This window comes from Colletotrichum abscissum, assembly GCF_030869225.1.
Source record: "Colletotrichum abscissum strain IMI 504890 chromosome Unknown Scaffold_28.1, whole genome shotgun sequence".
Taxonomy (NCBI): Eukaryota; Fungi; Ascomycota; class Sordariomycetes; order Glomerellales; family Glomerellaceae; genus Colletotrichum; species Colletotrichum abscissum.
The window spans coordinates 438,301-461,514 of NW_026850187.1; the positions used below are offsets into that span (position 1 = coordinate 438,301).

A 23,214-nucleotide genomic window follows, 5' to 3' on the forward strand; every position below is an offset into this window, starting at 1 on the left:
TCTGGTGCCGAGATTCCCACGTGTCCCAATGATCTTAGATGGATTACAGGTATAGAAGGATGGCGGCCTCATTGTGGTCGGTGCCCGCTCACGAATTTAGCATTTGACAATCCCCCAGCACGGCGATAGTTGACGAGGACCGGCAGATCAAAGAATTGGGGCAAAAGTAGGCATACATTACATGAGTTATCTTTAAATATTCTTCCAAAGTAATTAAATTTGTGAAGTCCAAGGCTCACGTGTGGCTCTTGTGGGTTTGAAACTCGGAAAGACTTCATCAGATCCTCACTTGGTCTTCTTGAGTGGCTGCAGCAGCCAATGATGCACTAGGTTCAGTCTTCCTGTATCATCATCTTCCGCTGTTTAACTAAGTAATCATAGAAGGCATTTCAAAGTTTCATTTATCCCGAATATCAAAACCCCGGTGCTTGTTCTTCAAATACTTTCTCTGCTAGAGAGCTGTCTTTGCTGTCTACTTTTGGACTCCAATTCTCTGTCCAGAAACTTGAATCTTCGACCTTGGACAAGACAAAGAAAAAGAACTCTGAACCCTCGATACTTTGGCTCTCTACTTTGACTGACCTCGGACGTACCAATGGCTAAGCCTCTTTATCGGGATGGGCTGCTGACATCAGCGCTGTGCCTTGCATCTTACATGCATGGCTTGCCCAGTTGTCCCCCAACCTCACCCATATCATAGGAATCCTTTCCCATCTCCAAAGCGCAGCGATTGGCCATATCGGAAATCCCACTCGAGACCCCTCAAGGCGGTTGCCAAGCCTGCGAAACCCAACGTCTTCTCATCTTCTCTCTGGCGGGGAGCAACGTATGACACTCGTCTCGACTTGACTGGAAATGGGATCAGGCCGAAGTTCATATGACCGTCGCAGCGGGATGTGGGAAATGGAATCAAGTCTATTAGTGTCCTGTTAACCGTCTTGACGTGTTTGTACTTGTAGAAAAGAAATTGCTGCAGTATTTGCATGCGAAACAGCGCCAGAGCGCATTTGATTGCCAATGAGCATCATCGATTTGATGAAATTTCGCGCAACAACTATAAGACAAGTAGAGCACATTCAATCAAGCTACGGACCCTGAAGGTAGTAGTCCCGGAGGGTGCATCGGCAAGTATCCACCCGAAGAGCCGGCGCCCCGTTGCGGCATTCCAGATATCAGATCCTAGCGGCATATCAGGCAACAGCTGGGAAAAGCCCCCCTTACGGTCAAACGTATCATCAACGACCTGATTGGAGAGCGAATGATACAAGCCCATAAGGAACATCAGTTGGCCAAGATGAACCGGTCTCCAAACGAAGCCCCTCGTCCACATCTTTTTGGGCGCAAGAAGATAGCCCTAGAGGAGGATTCACGCTAAATTCTGACAGGCGCGCCCGCAGAGGATGGTGGATCAACTTGTCGTTCCTTGGATCCAAATTGGTATTAGTTTCTGGATCTTTTCCCAGGTCTGCGTAGTGCGCCACGTTGAGGGCGGGCTTGTCTGGGATGATATGTAAAGACGATATCCCTCTAGTAGATGACCGTTGAGACTTTTCTCCTCCTAGTCACCCTGGCTGGTCTGTAGTTCTGGTAGACGACCAAATCACAATCAAGCTGGTGTTCGCCAAGTTGCATCACTCAACAACCACGGCCAAGAAAGATGGCAAGTCAAGTCGGCCAAGGGCTCGGGAACATGGCGGGCAACGGTACAGCCACGGCAGGAAGCTTCCTCGCCTTCTTAGTCGAAGATGTGCAAAAGTCGACTTCCTCGTACGCTACGGTAGTGATACTCCTCGTCTTTGCGATCTTTGTCCACAAGTTCTCGTCGCCCGAGCTGGACAGTCGCGAGCCGCCAGCGATGAAGTCTCGGATCCCAGTCATTGGGCACTTGATTGGCATGATCCAGTACCAGAGCCGGTACTTCAAGGTCTTGGAGTAGGTCCAACTACACCCGGAACAAGACGTAGACAGGCGATGTATGCTGACACTGACACAGACGCCGGAACATGGGCATCGCGACGCTACCTATCCTAAATGGCAAGATGTACGGCATTTGGGACCCGATTCTAATCCAGGCCGTGTACCGAAACCGTAATCTTTCATTCGAGCCATTCGCAGTTGAGTTTGCGCAGAGGGAATTGGGCTTCAACAACGAGACGCTTAAGATCATTGAAAACGGCACCTTGTTGCCTGAGTTCTTTGAGGGTATCCACGTTGGCATGGCGGCAGATAACCTGCATCGCATGAATGCCTCCGCTCTCGCATACGTATCTGATGCGTTGGACGATCTCTGCAGAGGGAACGAAGCTTATGAAGCGAGTAATTTCTGGATATGGGTGCGGGACTTGATGACTATGGCGACTAGCGAGGCCCTGTTCGGGCCCGGAAATCCGCTAAAAAAGGATGCAAGCCTGATGAAGGATACCTGGTGAGTTGTATCTCGTACACTTTGTGCAACGATCAAGAGGTCTCATACAAGTACAGGATCTTCGAATCGGACCTACCGGTGCTGATGCTGGGCATCGCGCCGTCCATCACGGCACGCAGATGCTTCAAGGCGAGAGCACGGCTTCAAGCGGCGTTGGGCGAGTACTACGGAAGCGATGGGGATTCGCACAAGGATGCATCGCAGATCGTCAGGAACCGCGCCAATGTTTTGCGAAAACACGGCATCCCGGGCAGGGAGGTGGGAATATTCGAGGTTGCGCTGCTGCACGTGGCCACCTCCAACACCATTCCGACGTTGTTCTGGTTCATGGTACACGTCTTTAGCCGTCCCGAGCTGGTGGCACGTCTGAGAGACGAACTCTTGCCGGTGGCGCAACATGGTGGTAACGGGGAGGTCACGCTTGACATTGGCACCCTTGACGACCGTTGTCCCTTGCTTGTGCGCTGCTATCGCGAGGCGATTCGCGTATCAAGTAAGGGAATGGGCAACCGACGCGTGCTGGAGGATACGACGATATCGGATGGTAGTGGGAAATCATATCTCCTCAAGAAGGGGTGCAACGTGCAGATGTCATCTCAAGTCAGCCACAGCTTAGAGAAAGCTTGGGGAAAGGATCAGGAGTCGTTTGATCCAGATAGATTCATCGTCAAGACTGGGAAGGAACATGCCGAGACGGAGAAGCTGAAGCGGGCGGCCTTTATACCCTTTGGCGGTGGGAGACACCTGTGCCCTGGACGCAACTTTGCGTTTGCAGAGAATCTCGGCTTCGTGGCGTCTCTGTTGCTTGGATTCGATGTTGTGCCTCTGGACGGGAACATGGAATCGACGGCCAAGGTTCCCAAAGCAGCGGGATGTTCGATGACTGGAGCCGCCGTTAAACCCGTCGATGATGGCGAGGGCTATGGAGTCCGAGTTCGGAGGAGAGAGGGATGGGAGGGCGTGAAATGGCGGTACATTAGCTGAAACGGTTTGAGTAGATGTCTGGATACAGTCAACGTGAATGGATTGAAATCTCCCCCAAGCCGTTAAGCGCATGATCCCGTGAAGTGTCATTCCTTGATGATGTAAGGCCTGTAGGACCTTCAGTTGATCGCCAAGACCTCAGGTCCGGAAACCAGGTTTAGGTATTGTCGGCGTGGCACAGGATCGTAGTGATTGGAGTGAATAAGCTAGTTCCCACGGAAATTGGGGTACGATGATGATGCTACTGCGAGATTCGAGGGCGAGACCAGGGTGGAGCTGTCATGGAGCTTAGCTGGAGCAATCTGCCAAGAAATTTGGAGCTGGAGAGCTGGAGCTGTAGCTCCGGAAGCTCAGCCACACGCTACACGTGACTATCATCACCCATTGACGTCATGGCAGCATTGTCGGGTTGCAGCTAAGAACTGGTGGAAGGTGCGATACTTGGCCCGGCAGAGAGCTCTTTCTTCTGTTGTCAGTGCTGTTTATTGTTCTTATTCCCTAGATTCCTTAATAGAAATGCTTCCTTTCCCATAGTTGAGCGCACATTAAACACCACAAACCAGAAACAGACGTCGAAAATGAGCTACGCGTTCCGTCGCGTATGCCTGCAACTCCCTACCAGCTTCGGACCTAAGCATGGTCCGTTGCGTCAAGCTTTCCGCCCAGCCGGGCCCGGCATTGTCACAAGACAGATCCCGGTGAACAGACGGGCGTTTGGGCTCTCCACGAGACGGCAAAGTGACCTCGACGACGCCAAGGCTAAGAAGATCAGCCAAGATGACATAACAAAGGAGGAAGAAAGGGAGAAGCTGGAGCGTGACGAGCAGATTGCTTTGAGAAAGCAAGAGGAAAGGCCATGGCACCGCGCCGGAGATGAGACTGAGCAGCGAGAGTTGTGCAAAGATCCTACAAACGGCGATAAGACTCGAGGTATGCCAGCTCTAATGTCACCTGCGCCCGAGCACACGTGCATTGCATGATTACTTACTGTTAGCCAGGACGACTACTCACGACACCAACGAGGCTCTTGAAGCTCATCCTACCGTTGCCCTTCCACGCCGAACAAGCGCGGAACATACAGTCTTCCAAAGATAATAAGGACGATGACAGGGATTCAATCGCCCCGCTTGCCCTGCTTGTTCACCCTCAACAGCCGTTGTCCTACCTCGAAAGACTGCTCCAGGCTGAAATCCCGCCCATCGACGATGGTCGCCGAGAGCGAATCCCAAAGATATACTTCCGAGCAGAGGGAGACCACAAAGATGAGAACCAGGATAAGAGCGCATCGCAGAAGAAGGAGGGCAACGTCGCCTCTTACTCGGGTCTAGGCCACAAGGGCCCAAAGAAGGACCGCGATGAGACGAATTGGGTCAGATGGAGTAGCAGTACCGAGGTTGGCGACTTTATCCGAGACGCTGCGCGCGGCCGAGAGTTCGCCATTGGTATCGAGGGTTACAAAGAAGAGTTGCGGGTAGCTGTGCCGAGCTTCAATGACCGCACATACTACATGCGCGTTCGATTGCGAAGAATGTCTCGCCGCGTCGAGGAGTTGGCGAAACTCAAGCAAGAATGCGACACCCTTGCGCACCGTGGAGCACATCGCATGGCACAGGGAGGGTTCAGCCTCCTCGCCGGTTGGTGGGGAGTCGTATACTATGTTACCTTCCACACCGATGCCGGCTGGGATCTCGTCGAGCCAGTAACCTACCTGGCTGGCTTAACAACCATCATGGGCGGTTACCTGTGGTTCCTGTATATCAGCAAAGACCTCAGCTATAAAGCGGCCTTGAACATTACCGTCTCAAAGCGACAGCAGGCACTGTATCAGGAGCGGGGCTTCGATCCCTCGGCTTGGGAGGCGCTCGTTCACGAGGCCAACTCGTTGCGTCGCGAGGTTCGGTTCGTGGCGACCGAGTACGATGTTGACTGGGACGAAACAAAGGATCTTGGCGGCGAGGAAGTCATGGAAGTTCTAGACAAAGAGAAGAAGGGTAGACGTCGGAGCGACGAAGACGAAGACGACGCCGAAGAAGAGCGATCAGAGCATAAACGCAAAGAAGACAAGAAGAAGGAAAAGTCTGACGATGGGAGCGAAAATAAGTCAGCGTCATAGCAAGTTCCTAGAAACCTTTTTCAGGTGCGATACCCCTGTATGAATATAATAGCCACATTCTAGCATGATTAAAACAAACACGTTTCGGAGGACCCTCAAGTAGCCTTGTCCTCGTTTTGCTCTAACCCTGTGGATGTTCTGATGATGGCTGACTATTCTATCAAAGACACAGAACGCTGGAGATAGCATGCCGTCCGCAAAGATCTGTCTGTTGTCGGGAGACTTGTCATGTGGCGAGGTGGTATTTCTCCAGAGTCAAATCGCGGGCACCGATCACCAGTTGTTGGGGAAAAGATTTTCTCATGCTATCGAGCTCCATCGGGTGACCGACCACCAGACTCGGTGTGTTCCGGTAAGACCTGCCGAGACGGGACGGATCGGCTTCACCGAGATGCTCCGCTTTCAACCGCTACGGCCCACCACATGCCAATTCCACAAGGCGTGCAAGGCCATGGGAGCGAGGAAGGCCTTGAAAGGGAGGGGAGCTCTGACCCCTAGGCGCCCAGACACCAAACTGCCCAACACCACCATCCCCGCCGCCGACGCCAACGGGAGAGCTTCACCCCACTTGGTTAACGCATCATCACACCACCACCCAACCAACAGGTCTCTGTTTGTCAGAATCTCGCAACCTTCCATATGGCCCTTCACTGAATGGCTGCGTTGACCTTCGAGAAGGGACACTAGAATCCATCCCCAGATCTGACGATACCTCTCCATCAACCGGGGGACATCAAGGCCTCGTCCGACGATCGAGTACAAAAGAACGACCGCTCGATATCACTCTGAGAAGCTGATCGACCCCGCCATTCTCCTCTTCCAGGCGTATCCCAAACGGCCACGACCCAACCCCCGATTGGACAAGAAAGACGCCTTCCTCTCTTGTCAGTCTGTCCTACCTCGCCGGGTCCTTAGGTACCCTACCTTGCCTTGCGTGCTCGCCCTCCGTCTCGTCCCCCTCCACCAGAAGCTAGAGCTTGGGCTACCAAGGTGTATCCGTACGGATAGAAGCGGTGCAGCTCCACCCCGCCGCCATGGCCCCCCAAATCATCCACCTCCCAGACGGACAGAAGTTTACAGTCACGCCAGTCTTTGCAGGCCTCTTTTTCAAGTCCCACGAGCTCAACACTCACAACAACCCTTTCCCCATCGGCTGGACGATCGTGCTCAATACCGAGGATGCACAACTCGAGGTGGATGGTGTCGACGGTGAGCAGGGCGAGGAAGACTGCACCCGCCGGCGGTACATACACAGCTTCAAACAACCCACACTACAGGGCGATAACCTCTTCATTTCGTCGATATCACAGCCTTCGAGCACCGAGTTCAAGCCCGCCGCGAGCCCAACACGCCAGATCGCCATGATGCTCTGGGTGACGCTCTACTGGTACTTCCATCAACCACAACCGTCACCTTACCTCACGACCGATGCATCGAGGCTAACGCCGGAAGAAGCGCGGCCGAAGGGTGAGTGGCGCATCAATATCAAGCGAGACGGGGTATTGCGGGGCAGAAACCTCATACCAAAGCTTGAGCGCATGGGACTTATTGCATCGCTGGACTCTGCGGTTGGGACGAACCTCAAGGATAACGGCGAGGAATGGTCGCAGATGTTCGTCTCGCGGCGCATGTTTTGGCAGATCCCGGGCCGGCTCTTCTTGTTCACCCTGCAGCGTACTAGTGCCGCATCGACAACGAACCCCGAATCGCCAAACGGGAGCAGGCCGACTTCACCTGCTCGAACGGAGTCGATTCACTCAAGGCATCATACGCCCATACACTCTCCGCACCAATCCACGGGGGGCCGTTTCGATGTCGACCTCCCCGGAGGACCACCGCCGATGACGATGGTCACGACATTGAACTTCCCCATCGGACCGTTCTATTCCAGTTCACATCTCCCAACGTACTACCCGCCAGCGCCTTTGATGTATACGGTCACCAACGGCGTGCGCCACCCCATCCGCAGGAAACCAGGCCGGATGGGCGAAGTCTTTTACTCGCGCTATGTGCCGAGCGTTGGGCAATATCTGTCATTTAGGGTAGCGTCACTTACACCAGAGCCTGTCCCATACCTTGGACCCCTAGGCCCCAAGCCTGTTGATAATGGCCACCTCGCCCACCTCTCCGACACAGAGCTGCTGCAGTCGTGGCTGTCGAACCCGCGAGTACAGAAGTTCTGGGGAAATTACTCGCCAGACTTTTTGAGCAATGCGCTGAGCTCCAAGCACTCGTTCCCGGTGATTGGCATGTGGGACGGAGTGCCGTTTGGATATTTCGAGATTTACTGGGTCAAGGAAGATATCCTGGGCCAGAAGCTGGGGAACGATGCTGGGGACTATGACCGTGGCATCCACGTCTTTGTCGGCGAGGAGTGGGCGCGGGGACGGGTGCCGGCGTGGCTGACCAGTTTGGTGCACTGGTGCCTGACTGACGACTATCGTACGATGCATGTTTGTTTGGAGCCACGGATAGACAACGCGAGGTAAGACACTTCAAGAATATCGAGGACGAACATAGCGGGCTAACTCTGGGGTCACAGATTCTTGCAGCATCTTCAATACGCGGGCTTTGCCAAAGAACGCGAGGTTGCGTTCTCTCACAAGCAGTCCTATCTGATGAAGTTGAATAGGGACGCCTGGGAAGGGCCAGCCTTGTGATGAAATGCGTGGGTTCCTTTCTACGAGAAGTCTTGGGAAATAAGTACATCACTATACAACAATATAGTTGAAGTGAAGAAGCGATGGTGGATCGCATTACAGTGCTTACATGTGGTAGAGCCGATGTTGTGCTCATGATGGATGATATAGGAGATACCCGATTTAAACCTCAGAATAGAGGCTAGAACAATCGAAAGAAAAAAAAACATGTCGTTACATCACCTCGTCTTGCACATGTACCCATGAGATCGTGACCGAAATTCTTCAGGTGCTGTTTCTCTCAGGTGAGCCGTGTAATTACCTAAGGTGCTTAACGCGACGACGTCACAGCGCAGTGCCCGAGTCGCGTGTCTGAGACGGGGGTTCCCAGTCCAGTAGCTTATGTGGGTCTCATTCCCTCCGACTACCTTATCCCGAGAACGTGGTTGGCTGCACGGCACGTGGGCGACATACCCCGGTCGAGTGCTGCGCTGAGGCACTGAGACAGCGGTTTTCTTGTGACCGACGTCCGACAATCGAAACCATCGGATGCCAACGCCTCAAACCTAAACCTTTCCAAAGAACGACCGCTCGCGATAAGACGATTTGACCGCCTCTCCCGTCTCTCGATGCCGTCTTCTTTCTGGATTCAATAACAGCGCTGTGCGAGGGAACTATGACCGGCCGATCGCCTTCGTCTTCCGGCCTTCTTCCCATGCCTGGATCGCCATCTTCGTCTTGGGCAATGTACCGCGCCCGCTTATCTGCTCTCTTCCGAAATGCTGATACTCAGGTGATCGTGGCCTTTTGGCTACTGGGTGCGCTTTCTTGACATCTTTGCGCTAGGTTTGTCTTTATGCTGACATGTGGGATAGGCCTAATCAACAATGTCCTCTACGTAATCATCCTCTCCGCCGCCCAAGACCTCGTCGGCTCGTCGGTCCCCAAAGGCGTGGTCCTCCTCGCCGATGTCCTCCCCTCATTCTTCACGAAACTGATCGCCCCCTACTTCATCCATCGCGTGCCCTACTCCCTTCGCGTACTGGTCCTCATCGCCCTGTCTTGCTCGGGCATGCTCCTCGTCGCCCTCACGCCGCCTACGAAATCCGTCGCCGTGAAGATGGTCGGCGTCGTCATCGCCAGCCTCAGCTCCGGTGGCGGCGAGCTCAGCTTCCTCGGACTGACGCACTACTACGGCCCCATGAGCCTCGCGGGCTGGGGCAGCGGGACGGGTGCGGCGGGTCTGGTCGGGGCGGGTCTATACGTGGTGCTCACAGACTGGTGGGGCTTCAGCGTGCGGAACAGCCTGTTGTTCTCTGCTTGCTTGCCATCCATCATGTTCGTGAGCTTCTTCGTCATATTGCCAAAGGGGCCGCTCAAGGCGGGGCGGAAAGAGTACACGGTTGTTCCGGAGCAGGATCTGGAAGAGGAGGACGTTGAGGAGCTGTCGCAGAACGCCGCGTCGTCGGCTCTGCTTGCGCCGGGACCCGCGACCACTTCGACGGCGTATTCGGTACAGCACACTGATGCGCACAGCTTCCAACACAACTTGAAGAGGGCAAAGTCGCTTTTCTTTCCGTATATGCTGCCGCTTTTACTGGTATACATTGCCGAGTATACCATCAACCAGGGCGTTGCGCCGACACTGCTCTTTCCGCTGGCGTCATCACCGTTCAAGGAGTTCCGCGAGTTTTATCCCATGTACGGATTCCTGTACCAGCTGGGCGTCTTTATTTCGCGGTCTTCGACGCCGTTCTATCGGATCCACCGCCTCTATCTACCATCGCTGTTGCAAATCGCCAACCTCGTGCTCCTGACGTGCCACGCGCTATTTGACTTCATCCCGTCGGTGTACGTGGTGTTTTTGATTGTGTTCTGGGAGGGACTGCTGGGCGGCGCGGTATACGTCAACACCTTTGCGGAGGTCATGGAAAAGGTACCGAGCGAGGACAGGGAATTCAGCTTGAGTGCGACAAGTGTGAGTGACAGCGGGGGTATCTGCATTGCCGGGTTCGTCGGCATCGTCATGGAGGTGCAACTTTGCAACTGGCAGGTTGCGCATGGGCGGGATTGGTGTCGCAAGATCAAGGTTGGATGAGAGGAGACCATCAAGATGCTATTGCTGTGCAGCATCTGGGTAGTGGCATATGTCGAGCGTGGGGGCCCCGCGACTGGAGAGGGTTCTGGTACGATATCTTGCAAGGAGGGGTTGTCCCGTCGTCCACGATACAATCCGGGAACGGGCGCTTAGGTTACACGGGTTCGGGCCCGGGGGTTGGCCGGACGGGGGCGTTGATTAACGACGCTCAGCGCGGCGCGACACGACTTTTATTCTCTTCCCTTTTTGATTCGAGAAGATTGTGATTCACTTGGGAGCGATCTACATTACAGGCGTCAGCCACAGGATAGAACGGTCGGGGACTCCCTTGTCTCACTGGATTCGGCAGTGCATGTCAATTGGGGAATAGCAAAAGACATGTGTGGTCGGGCATGAAATCAAGCCAGGGCCCAGGGTGGTGAATGAGGCTGTTCCGACGTCAGACATTGTGCCACTTGCACGAGGGTCCACAAATACGTTTATAGGGGAGAATGGGCGCGCAATCGCTTGATTTTCTGGCATGACTTTTTTCTCGTCTGGTTGAAGGAACAGCTGACACAACATGCCATGATGGGTCCCCCTTTTTGTTTTTAATACCACAAATCATCAATGAGATCAACTAGATGAATCTTACTGGCAAAGGACAGATGCTAGATTCCAGATTCAAGTTTCAGTGATTTGCTCATTGCACCATGATTCATGGTAGTTGAAGAGATTTCCCGGGCCAATTGGGCGTTGATACGTTCGTTCTCGGGAGGGTCCCGGGGGGCTAACGTTAGGGACAACGCTGCATTGGCAGGACGGGACCTGATGTTCCAACGACGTTGCACTGACCGCCGGGCGGCCATTTGTCTGCATTGTTTATCAACTTGGCGCTGAAAAAAATTAGTAGAGAAAAAAAACTGAACTGATTAGCCTAGGCGGACTTGTTCCGTGGCCGGTGTTGCTGCTATTTTACGGCGGTCAGCGGCGAGCGAGCGGCCAGCGACCAACCCGAGAAATTTTCTCATTCGCAGTCATTTGTCCTTCGGCGTCTTGTTGTTTTAGCTTCTCATTCGCCTCGGGGTCTTAGTCTCGGTGGTAAGAGTACCTAGCCAAAGGTTGATTCATGCAAGAAATGATATTTGTTATCCGCCACTACTCTCGGTCCATTTCCTTGAAATTTTCTCCCCTTCTCTAAGGTACCGTAAGGTCCCTTGAGGTGAGGCGTGCGGTCACGGGTGTAAGGCAGAGAAGGTAGTCACTGCTGGGCCTGTTCCGGTTCATCTTCGCCCAGAGTTCTGAGTTCTCTTACACTGAGATTTGGATCTGGCAGTCTCTTTTGACCAAGATTTCTGGACTCGCCTTATCTGCACGACACGAAACAATTCTCCTTCCACTACGGATGGTATCATCAGCCCAGATAACTATTCTAGCAGTCACCGCTTTTGGTCTGGTACTACCTTACTCCCACGGCCACCTCATCCCAATACACCTCCAAGCTCCGAATAGGCCTCAGGTCAACATTCACCTCATCTCGAGCTCGACCTGAGGTGCCAAGTAGTTATAGATTACGCATCCAATATCCGTCGTTCCCTCCCCCTGCAACCTTCCCGCGCCCCTGCCGCAGCTTCCATTTCCGTTTTCCATCCCACCTTCGACCTCGACTTGAGGCTCGGCCTGCATCGCTCGTCCGTTGCCTCATTCGGCTCGAAAACACAAAGTGCCTGAGGAAAAGGAAAGTGATACCACCACCGCCCTTTCCTCTCCTTCCCCTTGAAAAAGTTGCCGCACCTCGACCGGACTTTTTATATCTTCAACTTTTTCCGGATTCTTCCAATCCTTCCACCTTTCTACCACCTTTTTCTCTCTTACAAAAAGAAGTCTCACGCTTCTACTCTTCACACCTCTTCCATTCACACATATTCACACCCGTAAGCGCTTCGGGCACAACTACATAATGGACGACACAGTCGAGCACAACGGCACGGGTGACCCGTATGACATGTCACATACCTCACCACAGCCGGCTTCCCTCATCACAGATCTAGCAGACCTGGACCTCTCCGAAGAAGTGAAGCCACGCACATTCCACCTCTTCAAGGACCTTCCGCCCGAGATCCGCATAAAGATATGGCGTCTCGCGGCACCCAAGCCCACTGTCGTGGAGCGTATATCCAATAGCACGACCTTGGCCTATGGACTTCACCGCCCTGTCCCAGCACTCCTGCAGGTCTGCCAGGAATCTCGCGCCGAGATGCTCTATGATCCTGAGAACCCGCATGGTCTGAGAGACGAGCAGTTTGAGATGCTGCATCTCTCCAGAGGACACCAGGCGCAAGGCAAGGGTGTGTACATGAATTATCGCCATGATACACTCTTGATCTATAGAGGTGAGTTTTGCCTTTCACCCAGTTATCTCACTTTCCAAACAAAGAGGGAAATCTTCAAAGACTAACACATTCACAGGACCGGCTCAGTCAATCATGCCCAGTGCTCTCTCCTTCATCAACCTCCGCCATCTCGCCATGGAATGGGGCCTCCGCCCCTGCTGGGTGCAGGACCACTGCCACAAGGGCGTCCGTCTCCTCCGGCAGTTCCCCAACCTCAAGACGATTACGCTCCTTGTCACCTTCCATCTCTTCAACGCGCTGCCTCTGGGCGAGTCGGGCAGAAAGCACCGCGAGCAGACGCAGAAGCGGCGGGCGCTCAATGAGATCAAGTCGTGGGTTCTTGGAGAGATTGATCAAGCTTTGGAGCAGGACGCCAATGCTCGTGCTGCCGCCGCTGCCGAAGCTGCTGCCAGCAATGACGCCAATATCGATACTAACTATGGCCCTTCATCTGAGTCTACATCCACAACATCAGCTGCGCCTCAGTCTTCTACACGCACCACTGCGTCTCCGGCTATCTGGAACCCGCCCGAGGTCAGAGTCGTCCCAAAGACAAAGTACTGGAGCATGCCGGCGTCGGCCTAGAACGCCCCGGACGACATTGCTTTCCAGACTGCTATCCAAATCTTAATCGATGGATCTCGGGCTCTCGGCGAGCCAAATATGGATATATATATCCCATGGGAAGTCATCAGCCGTGTTCATCGTTAGTGTTCCGCCAGTCAGCACTCCCTGGGGGTTCATGGGTATTGGCGGCGGAATGATACCCGTAAAAGAGGGAGAGGGCGGCGGTTCTCATGGCACGGTGGAAATCATAAGGAAACATGATGATCTGGGTTATGGGGACATGAGGAAGCGTTATCTTCTTTGAAAGCATAGCATTGGGAAGGGCTGCGGCATCAATGGGGCCCAGGCAAAGGGCCATGGCTTTTGCATTCATGAAAAAAAGGGCATAATGGGGCGTTAACCTTTGATTTTCTTTGATACCAAGTCGATAAATGCATCGATTACACACACAACACCTCTCAGTTCTTACCTCTATGGTATATTAATGGGAATAATGCCCTATCCTCCGTACATGTATCGTTCCGAATGCATTGAAACGTTTGACATCTGAGTGTGTGAGGGTGTTGGTGAGAGCCTCAGGACGGGTACGGGATGTGACGCTGTTGAGTATGATCATTCAGGGGAAGGGCCTTTCGGAGGAGGGGCTGTTGTACCGCTGCAAGTACAGCCTCGACCGACTTGGGGGCTTTGGCAGTGTGGTACGGATACAATGCGCAATGCACTTCAGGCACCGGGTGGCCCCCACGCCAGCGATACCAACACTGAGAATCGCAGCCAGAGTGCATCTTGGCAGAAAGTACGAGGTGTTTTGGTCCAGGCTGCTCACCGCATTCATATCGAGGATTGATTGTCTATCTTCTAAAACGGGATTTGGTTCCTTGCCATCTCCGAGATTCAGGTACGGCAGGCGCCTCGGTGCAATTTTCTCGTGCGAGTGCGAGGCGCGATAGGGGACCATTGTTCGGGAATACGATGGGTGGGTTCGGAGGACGGAGGGGGAGCTCGGTCGGATCTTGAGGGTGCGTTATCCAGATGGGGTCTTTTCGGATTGTGTTGGTTTTTGAATGGTCTTTTTATAGGTCATGCTCTTCTAGGGTACTAGGAGGCTACCATGGGATACCTAGTATGTTGGCTAGAACGGAACAGAGGGTCTGTACTCTTTTTGCTGCATTCGCGCATTCGCATATGTATTTAGGTTTCGGTGAAGGGCCTGGTTGGTGAGCTGTCGCGCGATGAAGGGGCGTGTTAGTCCTGTTGGTGGCTATTGCTCTTCGATTGGACTGCTAACACTCAAGATCTCCTGTCTTACTGCAAAAGGCATAGTAATCGCCCTTCTGCACCTTTCTAAATCCCTTCCCTCGTTGCTGTTGGGCTCCCTATATAAGGGGGCCGATGTAGATATACGCATCGGGAAAATCTGGGGTGGACAGCGGTGTCTCTCTTACGCATCGTGGCACCCAAGGTAAAGAGCGAAGATCCAACGACAGGCCCGCAAACCGGAGTCTCTCTTCATTCGCTCAACTCGCTCATCGAATTGTTCTGGAAAGCTTCCACGCATGTTCTTTCCGACTTCTACAATCGTAGAAATTTGGGGAAAAGGAAAGGGAGGCATACTGAGAAGGTGGTGCTTGGGGAAAGTGATGCACCTATGACGCACCTGCCCTCACCTTACGCTCTTTCCCCAGATTCGCTCAAGCGTCTTGGTGTCGTCACCGTCCAATTGCATCGCAGCCTCCAAACTTCAACTTCAACTTCATCGCATGGTCTAGCCATTTTGACGCACAACACTGAGATCATTCACTGCAAACGCATCCTGTCGATAAAAAGAAAACCCTATATCAAAAGAGACCGGGATCAAACAGCTCCTACACTCTCCCTCATAACACCACAATGATCCCCGCAAGACCTCTCCCCCTCCGCCGCCTCGCGGCCGCGCGACCCGTTTCCGGACTCGGAGCCACGACGGCACCCTTCGCCGCGGCGCGCCGGGTTGAGGGCCAGGTCCGGTGGAGCACGCATAACCCCAAGGAAGGCGACCTCGGTGGACCCGGTGGGCAGGAGCCTGTGCCGTCTACGAGCAGTGCCGCGCAGAGCTGGTGAGTGCACCCCGTCTCATGTGACAAGATTCTAGAGGGAATTCTCTTGTTGTTGGAGGTGTGTCCATGGTCCTGTGTTAACGTGTTTTGGGGACTAGGCCGACGTTGGTCGCTATTGCTGCTGTTGGACTCGGTGTTGGGAGCTATCTTGTTCATATGACGGGTAAGTCCAAGGGGCAGGGGACGGTGATGGAGAAGGGGGAGTTTGATAAGTTGGCGGAGAGGGTTGCGTCGAGGAAGTAGAGGGTGTTGGGTCGGTGGTTGGGTCTGGATGGGTTCAAACTTGGGTGAGGTTTGAGGGATGTTAAGGCCAAAAGCTGTGAAGGACCTGTGTAATTTCGAGATTGTAACCGAGCTTGCAGGTTTTCCGGACAAGGATTGAGTCTTTCTAGCGACGGAGGCCGATTATTTGACGTTCAAGAGGAGTGCTTCATTTAATCTAGTTTCGTATTTACTGGTGGCGACAGTTCTACCTATAGCACCCAACGTAAGCAAGACTTGTCAACTCGTTGTCTTGATTATCTCACTCGCTGTGGTTTGCAGGCTTGGAATATTGACATCGATACCACATTTCACCTCACCAGTCCCACGGCGATCTTTTTATCAGACTCCAGACGGGAGCAAGACTGTCTGAGAAGCATCTCCACGCTGACACCCCGTCGCCTTTGAGAATTCCGGCATGAGCATTCTATTACAAAGCGAGGATCCAAGTGGAAGACATATACAGTAGAAAGTGGCTTGGTTTTTCTAAGCGAGGGACCCTGAAGGGGTCGTATCTAAATACCGTACGAAGCGGGCTGTTGTCTCGTAGTAAGTGGTATCGTACGGCAGTAAGTGGGCAGCGCCACGTGTGGCGTTGCGACACATTCCTATAACGGAACTGGATCTGTATTTGAGTGCGCCCCTCGTCAACTGCTATCGTTTCTTACTCTGAAGGAGAAATGCGCTCTTCCAGCGGATGAGTGAGCTTGGGGACCAGTCTAGCCCCAAGGCAGGCCAAGGTAATAGAGGCCTACCACTCCCCGATAACCCCACCTCATGCTCCTTTAGCTTGCTGAACTTGACTCACTTAGGAGTTCCATGAATCCTGTGGAGAATTGGTCTTTCGTCAAGGGTAATGTATCTTTCGCAACTGACTTATTTACAAAAAAGGTGTCGCCTTGTTTGGTAAAACCAGCCGTCGGCCTCCCGGATAGCTTCGCCTTCGATATTCAGGGACGTCGCGAACACTAACAAGTGCTTCTCTCTATCTAATGTACATGATTGCCTGGATTGACGTTTGAGTTGTGGAAGGGGGAAAAGCCGAGGGGAGCTCAAATTGGATGAGGAGGAAACAGAGGCATAGCCGCAGATTAATGTCCACTAGAAATTCTGCATTGTTTCGTAAAGGGGGGTGCTGTGAATGATTGTGCCACCGAGATCTACCGAGCTTAATAGCAGCGGTATAAACCAAGCATGTTCGTCTCAAGTTCACTGCTCGAAGTTTCCTTGGACATGGGTTCGTTCTATCTTGATGTTGTCAGTGGAGCATCCGATGCTTATTGTTCTCTTACTTAAGCGGCAACTCATCCAGACCCAGTCGAGAAACCCACCTCGAAAAGTTGTTTTCGGCCCTTTATTCATTCAACAACTCAAAATGCAAGCATGACACACATGGGGCTTAGGATTCTCTTAATTCCCTTGATTGCTTAGAAAGCCATAGCTTAGACCCGTTGTTGCTTGTTTTTTTGAGGGTTATGCCCACCTTCTCTATCTGTATTTCCGTAAACCCGTGATTTTATCAGATAGAACTTGCAGGAGTGTTGCTAAGATCCATATTTGCGAGATCCTTTCTTGATGGACATCACTTGGCGGATGCACTTGGCAACTGAGCTTAAAATTTAGTCGCCGTACCTTAGTGCACAGCGCTATATCGAAGCGACTGTCCAGAATAGCACTTTGAGCATGAGAAGGCCTCCATTGCGTGAGGTTGCAATCGTTCTCGGGCATGACGTATTATGCCAAAGCTTTCCATGGTTTCCGCCCTCAAATTTGGACGACAGTTGTCAAATCAGTCGCGAGAGCATGATTCAAACGTCCGCCACCCTGTTGCGCACTCTCCCCTCTACTCAGCCCTCATTGGCCTTACGGGGCTATGCTGGTGAGCCATGAGTAGGGGCCCCCCTGCAGGGGTCCCGCCGATCTACGCAGATATTTCCGCAGCGACGGGTTCCAGATCCCAGGAACGTTGGGTTTCTGATGGTTGATAAGCATCTCGCGCCGCCAACTACCGGTGGATCGGTCCGATCAGATATGCTCTCATTGCTCTCAGCGGTTGTCGACCGGCCAATGGCATTCAGAACCGCTGAGCCCCAATTGTAACTCGGCTTCTGCGGCTACGCCGTACTCCACCCTGCCGAGTCTTGAGTAAGTTGGGCCGTATGGATTGCACTGACGAAATGGTAGGGAGCGCATAGCTTTTTCGGTCAGCTCTCGGAGGGTCATCGCAAAATCCGGTTTAACGGGGATGGTAGCTGTTTGTATCCGCGCGGGTGACGTGACTGAGGGATTTCAGGAGCTTGGATTTTGACTGCGATGTTGTTGAATTCTCTTCTTCGGTGTTCAATGATATAAACGCTGGCTTTCGCCTTCGAGGCTTTGACGTTCGTTTGATAACCATTTCAGTAAACATTTTTTTGCCACACTTACACTCACTCTAGACTTCAACCTTGTACATACAGCTATGCGGGGCTTCCTCACTACATCTGCCCTCCTCTCTGGAGCAGCGGCCTTGGCTGTTCGCTGTAACAACGCTTCCAGCAATGGCTACGACTACATCGTCGTCGGAGGCGGTACCAGCGGTCTGGCTGTCGCCAACCGTCTGTCAGAAAACCCTGCCGTGTCTGTCCTGATCATCGAGGCCGGCGGCTCGGTTTTCGACAACGTCAACGTCACCAACCCCAACGGATACGGTCTTGCCTTTGGCACCGACATCGACTTCGCCTTCCAAACGACCAACCAAACTTTCGGCGGCAATTCAGTCCAGACTATGCGTGCTGCCAAGGCTTTGGGAGGAACCAGCACTATCAACGGTTTGTGGCGATCACCGGTTCAAAAGACTGGACTCAGATGCTAACAACTTGAAGGACTGGCCTACACCCGCGCTGAAGCCTCCCAGATCGACGCATGGGAGCAACTTGGCAACGAGGGCTGGAACTGGGATTCTCTCTTCCCCTACTACCTCAAGAGCGAGCACTTCCAGACCCCTGAGCCCGCCCGTCAGGTCGCCGGCCGTCTCGAGTACGAGGTCGATGTTCACGGCGAAGACGGACCCCTCCTGACCGGCTGGACCTACGGCCAGACTAACGGAACCATGCCTGCCGTTCTGAACTCGACCTTCCAGAATCTCGGTCTGCCTTGGAATGAGGACGTCAACGGCGGAAACATGGTTGGCTTCTCCGTCTTCCCCCGCACCGTCGACCAGGCCAACGCCGTCCGTGAGGATGCCGCCCGCGCCTACTACTACCCCTATCAGAACCGAACCAACCTCAAGGTCCTTCTGAACACCAGCGCCCAGAAGCTCACCTGGAAGAACACCGCTGCTCTCCCCACCGCCGATGGTGTTCAGATCGTCTCCGCCGATGGCTCCAGCAGCGTCGTCAAGGCCAACAAGGAGGTCATCCTCTCCGCCGGTGCTCTTGTTTCCCCCTTGCTCCTCGAGCTCTCCGGTGTCGGCAGCGCCAACATCCTGAAGCAGCACGGCATCAAGACCGTCGTCGACCTCCCTACCGTCGGCGAGAACCTGCAGGACCAGATGAACAACGGCCTCTCCTTCGACATGAAGAACATGAGCATCGACGGCACCCTCACCACCGTCGCCTACCCCTCCGTCGCCCACGTCTTCGACAACGCCGACGAGGTCGCGGCCCAGATCAAGGAGGCCCTCCCCGCCTACGCCGCAAAGGTCGCCTCTGTCAACGGCAACGTCACCCGCGCCTCGGACCTCCTGGAGTTCTTCCAGCTGCAGTGGTCCCTCATCTTCGAGTCCCAAATCCCCATCGCCGAGGTCCTCGTTAACGCCGGCTCGGGATCCTGGAGCAGCGAGTACTGGGGACTCCTCCCCTTTGCCCGCGGCAGCGTCCACATTGGTGGCAATTCCACCTCCCGCGCCGTCATCAACCCCAACTACTTCATGCTGGACTGGGATCTGCTCGAGCAGGTCGAGATTGCAAAGTACATCCGCAAGCTGTACAGCACCGCACCCTTCTCCACATACACTGGCACCGAGACCCGTCCCGGCACGGACGTCGTCGCTGCCGATGCCGATGATGTCGCGGGCTGGGAGAGCTACATCAAGGGCAACTACCGTTCCAACTTCCACCCCGTCGGCACTGCTGCCATGATGCCCCGCGAGAAGGGCGGTGTTGTTGACTCCAGCCTCAAGGTCTACGGTACCGCCAACGTCCGCGTTGTCGACGCCTCTGTCCTGCCTTTCCAGGTGTGCGGTCACCTTGTCAGCACCTTGTACGCTGTTGCCGAGAGAGCGGCGGACCTTATTGCCAAGAGGTCGTAGAGAGGTTATTGGTTCTCAAGATGACTCGGTCGAATTTCGACCACTTTCTTTCACACTTCTCAGTAAATATTATAAAACCAATTAGATGTTCATATCCATAGAGTAGAGTGTACAATAGTCACGCGACTTGGTCAATCAAATTCGAGTTTAGATCGTATCTCTATATCCGCATGGAAACCAATCCAAGGTCACTGAATCCTCGCATGGCTGTCGAAGATTTCTTACAGAAAGCTCCTAAGAAACGGTATAGACAACCTTCTCTCCACTAACAGGACGCATGTGATCCTTCGGCGGCTCATTGACTTGCTTCGGACCAAAGAGCGGGATGCCTTCCGATGCGATGTTCTCTAGTCCTCCTCGCATCATGCGAACCGGGTTTGCCTGCAACTTGACCTTTCCCAACGACGCTTCCGATCCGAGATAGTTATAGAACTGTGTTGCAAACTCACGGGCTTCGAGGTTGGCTGGGAATGCGATGCCTATAGATTGTCAACCAAGGAGGCCCATCACGGATCAGTTAGCAAAAAGCCTGAGGTCACTCACCTTGGTACTGGATCTCTACGCCAAGACCCTCCCAGACTGCACCTGTCACCGGCTTGATACTGAGCTTCGATGGATCAAACCCTGCGAGGGCCGGTGCTCGGAACACCGCCAGCTTTCCCTCGTTGACCAACGTATCATGCACACGTTCGACGGACGGAGACTGCGAGACCGCGTCTATGCCGTAATGGACTCCGCCACTTATGCCGCAGACTTTGCGTACCGATTCTTGCCAGTCAGCGTCTCTGTAGTCAACTAGCTCGTCGTACAAATAAGGGGCTTGGCGCAGCATGTCGTGCTTTGCACTGCTGGCGGCACCGATGAGACGAATTCTCGTGCCAGAAGTCTTCTCAGCCAGACGCACAAGTTGTGCGGCGAAGAGACCTAATGAGGTTGTTGCGCCGTATATGAAGACGTTCACGGGCCCTTCGTTGGCGAGTCTGAGGTGGTCGAAATTTCGGGATTGGGTGAATGGCCCCGGGAGCTCGAGTCGGCTGAAGACACCCTGCGCGGCTGTAAGTCCACACAAACTGATAGTAGCAGCTTCTTGGAACAACACCCCGATGGGAATATTCCATGTGAGGTCATAGTCAATGACGACGTACTCGGCAAAAGCTCCTGGGCGGTAGTTGACCGAACAAGCTACATATCCGTAGTCAGTACATCACTGGTATGTTCAAAAGCCGTGGGCTGTTCAACCGACCGCCTTGCACGAAGCCAGCTACACGTGCTCCAACCTTGACACGAGGGTCATCGATATCTCAGATGTCTTTGCCAATACTGGCGACCTCCCCAGCGAAGTCGCTGCCGATTACGCGGTACTCTTGGGCCGCAATTGGCTTGTAGGTATAGAGCGCGTCCACATGATTGAGCGCAACTGCTCTGACGCGGACAAGAATCTCTCTTGGCCCTGGTTCCGGAGTCGGGATATCTTGTACAGCAACTGAATGCTTCTTTGGTGTTAAAGTCAGGGCTTTCATGATGGTACTAGGAATCGAACTTGAGGCTCAGTCTCGGGATAATGGGCTTATGAAAATCGAGTGAAATGTATTCAAAGCTTCTTCTAATTAGAGAATGAGAGATCCTATATATGACTAGCTGCTACGGGTGCACCTGGGGGAGAAACAAATGCTAAAGTATACGATCGAGTAACTTGACTTTCGAATTTGATCTACTAATGTCGCGAAAACGCGAAAGTCCGTGGAGTCTGCATTCTTATATCTGTTAAACCCGGTCTGCAAGCTGACATGGACTTAAGCTCGCTGCTCTGTGAACTTAAGTCCGACCTTGTTTCCCACACTCAAAGTCAGAGTCGGGTCTTGTCTGAGTCAGTGACCTCGGAGCTGAAAGAAAGCTTGAATACCTCTAAATCTGGGAACCTCGAGAGGTCACCTAAGACTCACTGCTTAATCGCGTGCAGGTAAATAGAGACTTCAGGACTGAACATACGATCTTCAACAAGGTAGCCCGCTGCCTCCACCAACCATGTTTGGCAGTCCTTGAGGATGACCTTTTTGCCAGATGAATCCTTTGCATCTCTGTTAGTCAAGTATTCCGAAGGCATTGCAGAAACAGATGTTTGCAAAAAAGCACCTCTGAGGACCTGCCTACTAGGCAATCATACACGCATGAAGTGGTCTGTTCAGAGGTATTGCAGCTATTTGGAGAAGTCAAGCGAAAGCCTCACCTTGTCTTCAACTGCATTCAAAGTCTTCCCAGGTGCCTTCGCTTTGTACGCACTAGCCTCAAAACCGCAGACAGGCCTCTCATCAATCTCTTCCACTCCCCAGTTGAGCATCGCGTCTTCTTTAAAGTGCTGAGCATCAACCCACTGCAGCGAAACTCTTTTTGTAGGGATATCTGAGGTGTTTGTGAGGTCATGACTGCGTTTGACCTCGAATTTGAAGCCATTACGCACATCACCGGTCGCGTGGATCTTGACACCGATATCATCATCGGCGCGAGAGCGTACAAAGTACGCCCAGTGATCTTTGAATGGCGAGCCATTGAAGATCAGTAATTCGACCAAGAAAGCTCCAGGGGATCCTGTCGGGGGCACGGTTGGCGGCGGTAGGGCCGGAGCCGGAGTTCGAGCCTTTGCGACAAGCGGCCGGGGCAGAGGTGGCGGAGCATCGCCAGTGTGAGAGAAAGACATTCTGAGATAATTGGTGACGTTTTTGAGTGTTTGTTACTAATGCCTTGTAAAACAGCTGACGTGAGTCTTCAATGTTGAAGTTGAGGCTTCTTGATCTTGTTGGACACCTTCGTGCATAATCAGGCAGCAACAGCACGCGCTACGGACCCCAACACAATGTCTCAAGATTTCTTTGTTGCCTAGGGATCGCTTGAGCCACGCCACGCCATTGGCTCAGTGGGTTCGGCCTGTATGTGTAGCCTTCGTCGTGTCTGGATGTTGTAGTGAGTAGAAGACGGTCAACGGGTGGAATGTGAAGATGAGCAAGAAGCTGCCAGTTGTTAAATGTTGCGGGAGACAGACTGTGCTGTGACGAGCATTCGCTTTGTCAATGCAGCCCATCCATCTGCGGCGCTCAATGAAACAGAAGATGTCTAGGCGCTCTTATCTATTTATTCAATGTTTGGTCGCTTGGTGGTAATCTGACGTCTACTCTGTCCGAGGCTTCACCGAGAACTCGTTTCCACGAAAGTCAAATGAGAGGATTCGAAAACTTTGCTAGGTTTGCAGAGGAGGTTATCACGTGAAGAAACTCTTTGTGGACTTTTTGGTTTAGGATATTGAGTCTGTGAATCTACTAATTTCGTTGAGGATATCCAAAGCAACGCTCGCTATATGAAACATGACATATTAA

At 53.1% G+C, this 23,214-nt stretch overlaps 9 protein-coding genes across 9 annotated transcripts; 7 read left to right on the top strand and 2 right to left on the bottom strand.

Annotated features, from left to right (window-relative positions):
- Window positions 1–1,657: 1,657 nt before the first annotated feature.
- Window positions 1,658–3,409, top strand: CABS01_10808 (uncharacterized protein; the record flags this gene model as incomplete). Its single annotated transcript, XM_060544163.1, has 3 exons — window positions 1,658–1,932; window positions 1,994–2,425; window positions 2,482–3,409. 3 exons carry the CDS (start codon window positions 1,658–1,660, stop codon window positions 3,407–3,409), a joined length of 1,635 nt encoding a protein of 544 aa, XP_060398887.1.
- Window positions 3,410–3,987: 578 nt separating this feature from the next.
- On the top strand, window positions 3,988–5,522 carry CABS01_10809 (uncharacterized protein; the record flags this gene model as incomplete). The annotated part of the gene is made up of 2 exons (XM_060544164.1): window positions 3,988–4,339; window positions 4,408–5,522. 2 exons carry the CDS (start codon window positions 3,988–3,990, stop codon window positions 5,520–5,522), a joined length of 1,467 nt encoding a protein of 488 aa, XP_060398888.1.
- A 1,034-nt stretch (window positions 5,523–6,556) lies between these two features.
- CABS01_10810 (uncharacterized protein) lies at window positions 6,557–8,182 on the top strand (the record flags this gene model as incomplete). The annotated part of the gene is made up of 2 exons (XM_060544165.1): window positions 6,557–8,007; window positions 8,065–8,182. The coding sequence occupies 2 exons, from the start codon at window positions 6,557–6,559 to the stop codon at window positions 8,180–8,182; spliced, it is 1,569 nt and encodes a 522-aa protein (XP_060398889.1).
- Window positions 8,183–8,837: 655 nt separating this feature from the next.
- Window positions 8,838–10,259, top strand: CABS01_10811 (uncharacterized protein; the record flags this gene model as incomplete). The annotated part of the gene is made up of 2 exons (XM_060544166.1): window positions 8,838–8,979; window positions 9,037–10,259. The coding sequence occupies 2 exons, from the start codon at window positions 8,838–8,840 to the stop codon at window positions 10,257–10,259; spliced, it is 1,365 nt and encodes a 454-aa protein (XP_060398890.1).
- Window positions 10,260–12,198: 1,939 nt separating this feature from the next.
- Window positions 12,199–13,216, top strand: CABS01_10812 (uncharacterized protein; the record flags this gene model as incomplete). The annotated part of the gene is made up of 2 exons (XM_060544167.1): window positions 12,199–12,631; window positions 12,708–13,216. The coding sequence occupies 2 exons, from the start codon at window positions 12,199–12,201 to the stop codon at window positions 13,214–13,216; spliced, it is 942 nt and encodes a 313-aa protein (XP_060398891.1).
- Window positions 13,217–15,088: 1,872 nt separating this feature from the next.
- CABS01_10813 (uncharacterized protein) lies at window positions 15,089–15,537 on the top strand (the record flags this gene model as incomplete). Its single annotated transcript, XM_060544168.1, has 2 exons — window positions 15,089–15,294; window positions 15,393–15,537. The coding sequence occupies 2 exons, from the start codon at window positions 15,089–15,091 to the stop codon at window positions 15,535–15,537; spliced, it is 351 nt and encodes a 116-aa protein (XP_060398892.1).
- Window positions 15,538–18,016: 2,479 nt separating this feature from the next.
- CABS01_10814 (GMC oxidoreductase) lies at window positions 18,017–19,846 on the top strand (the record flags this gene model as incomplete). The annotated part of the gene is made up of 2 exons (XM_060544169.1): window positions 18,017–18,365; window positions 18,420–19,846. The coding sequence occupies 2 exons, from the start codon at window positions 18,017–18,019 to the stop codon at window positions 19,844–19,846; spliced, it is 1,776 nt and encodes a 591-aa protein (XP_060398893.1).
- Window positions 19,847–20,080: 234 nt separating this feature from the next.
- On the bottom strand, window positions 20,081–21,366 carry CABS01_10815 (uncharacterized protein; the record flags this gene model as incomplete). Its single annotated transcript, XM_060544170.1, has 3 exons — window positions 20,081–20,325; window positions 20,390–21,028; window positions 21,168–21,366. The coding sequence occupies 3 exons, from the start codon at window positions 21,364–21,366 to the stop codon at window positions 20,081–20,083; spliced, it is 1,083 nt and encodes a 360-aa protein (XP_060398894.1).
- Window positions 21,367–21,785: 419 nt separating this feature from the next.
- CABS01_10816 (uncharacterized protein) lies at window positions 21,786–22,541 on the bottom strand (the record flags this gene model as incomplete). The annotated part of the gene is made up of 2 exons (XM_060544171.1): window positions 21,786–21,914; window positions 22,074–22,541. The coding sequence occupies 2 exons, from the start codon at window positions 22,539–22,541 to the stop codon at window positions 21,786–21,788; spliced, it is 597 nt and encodes a 198-aa protein (XP_060398895.1).
- Between the last annotated feature and the right edge of the window lie 673 nt (window positions 22,542–23,214).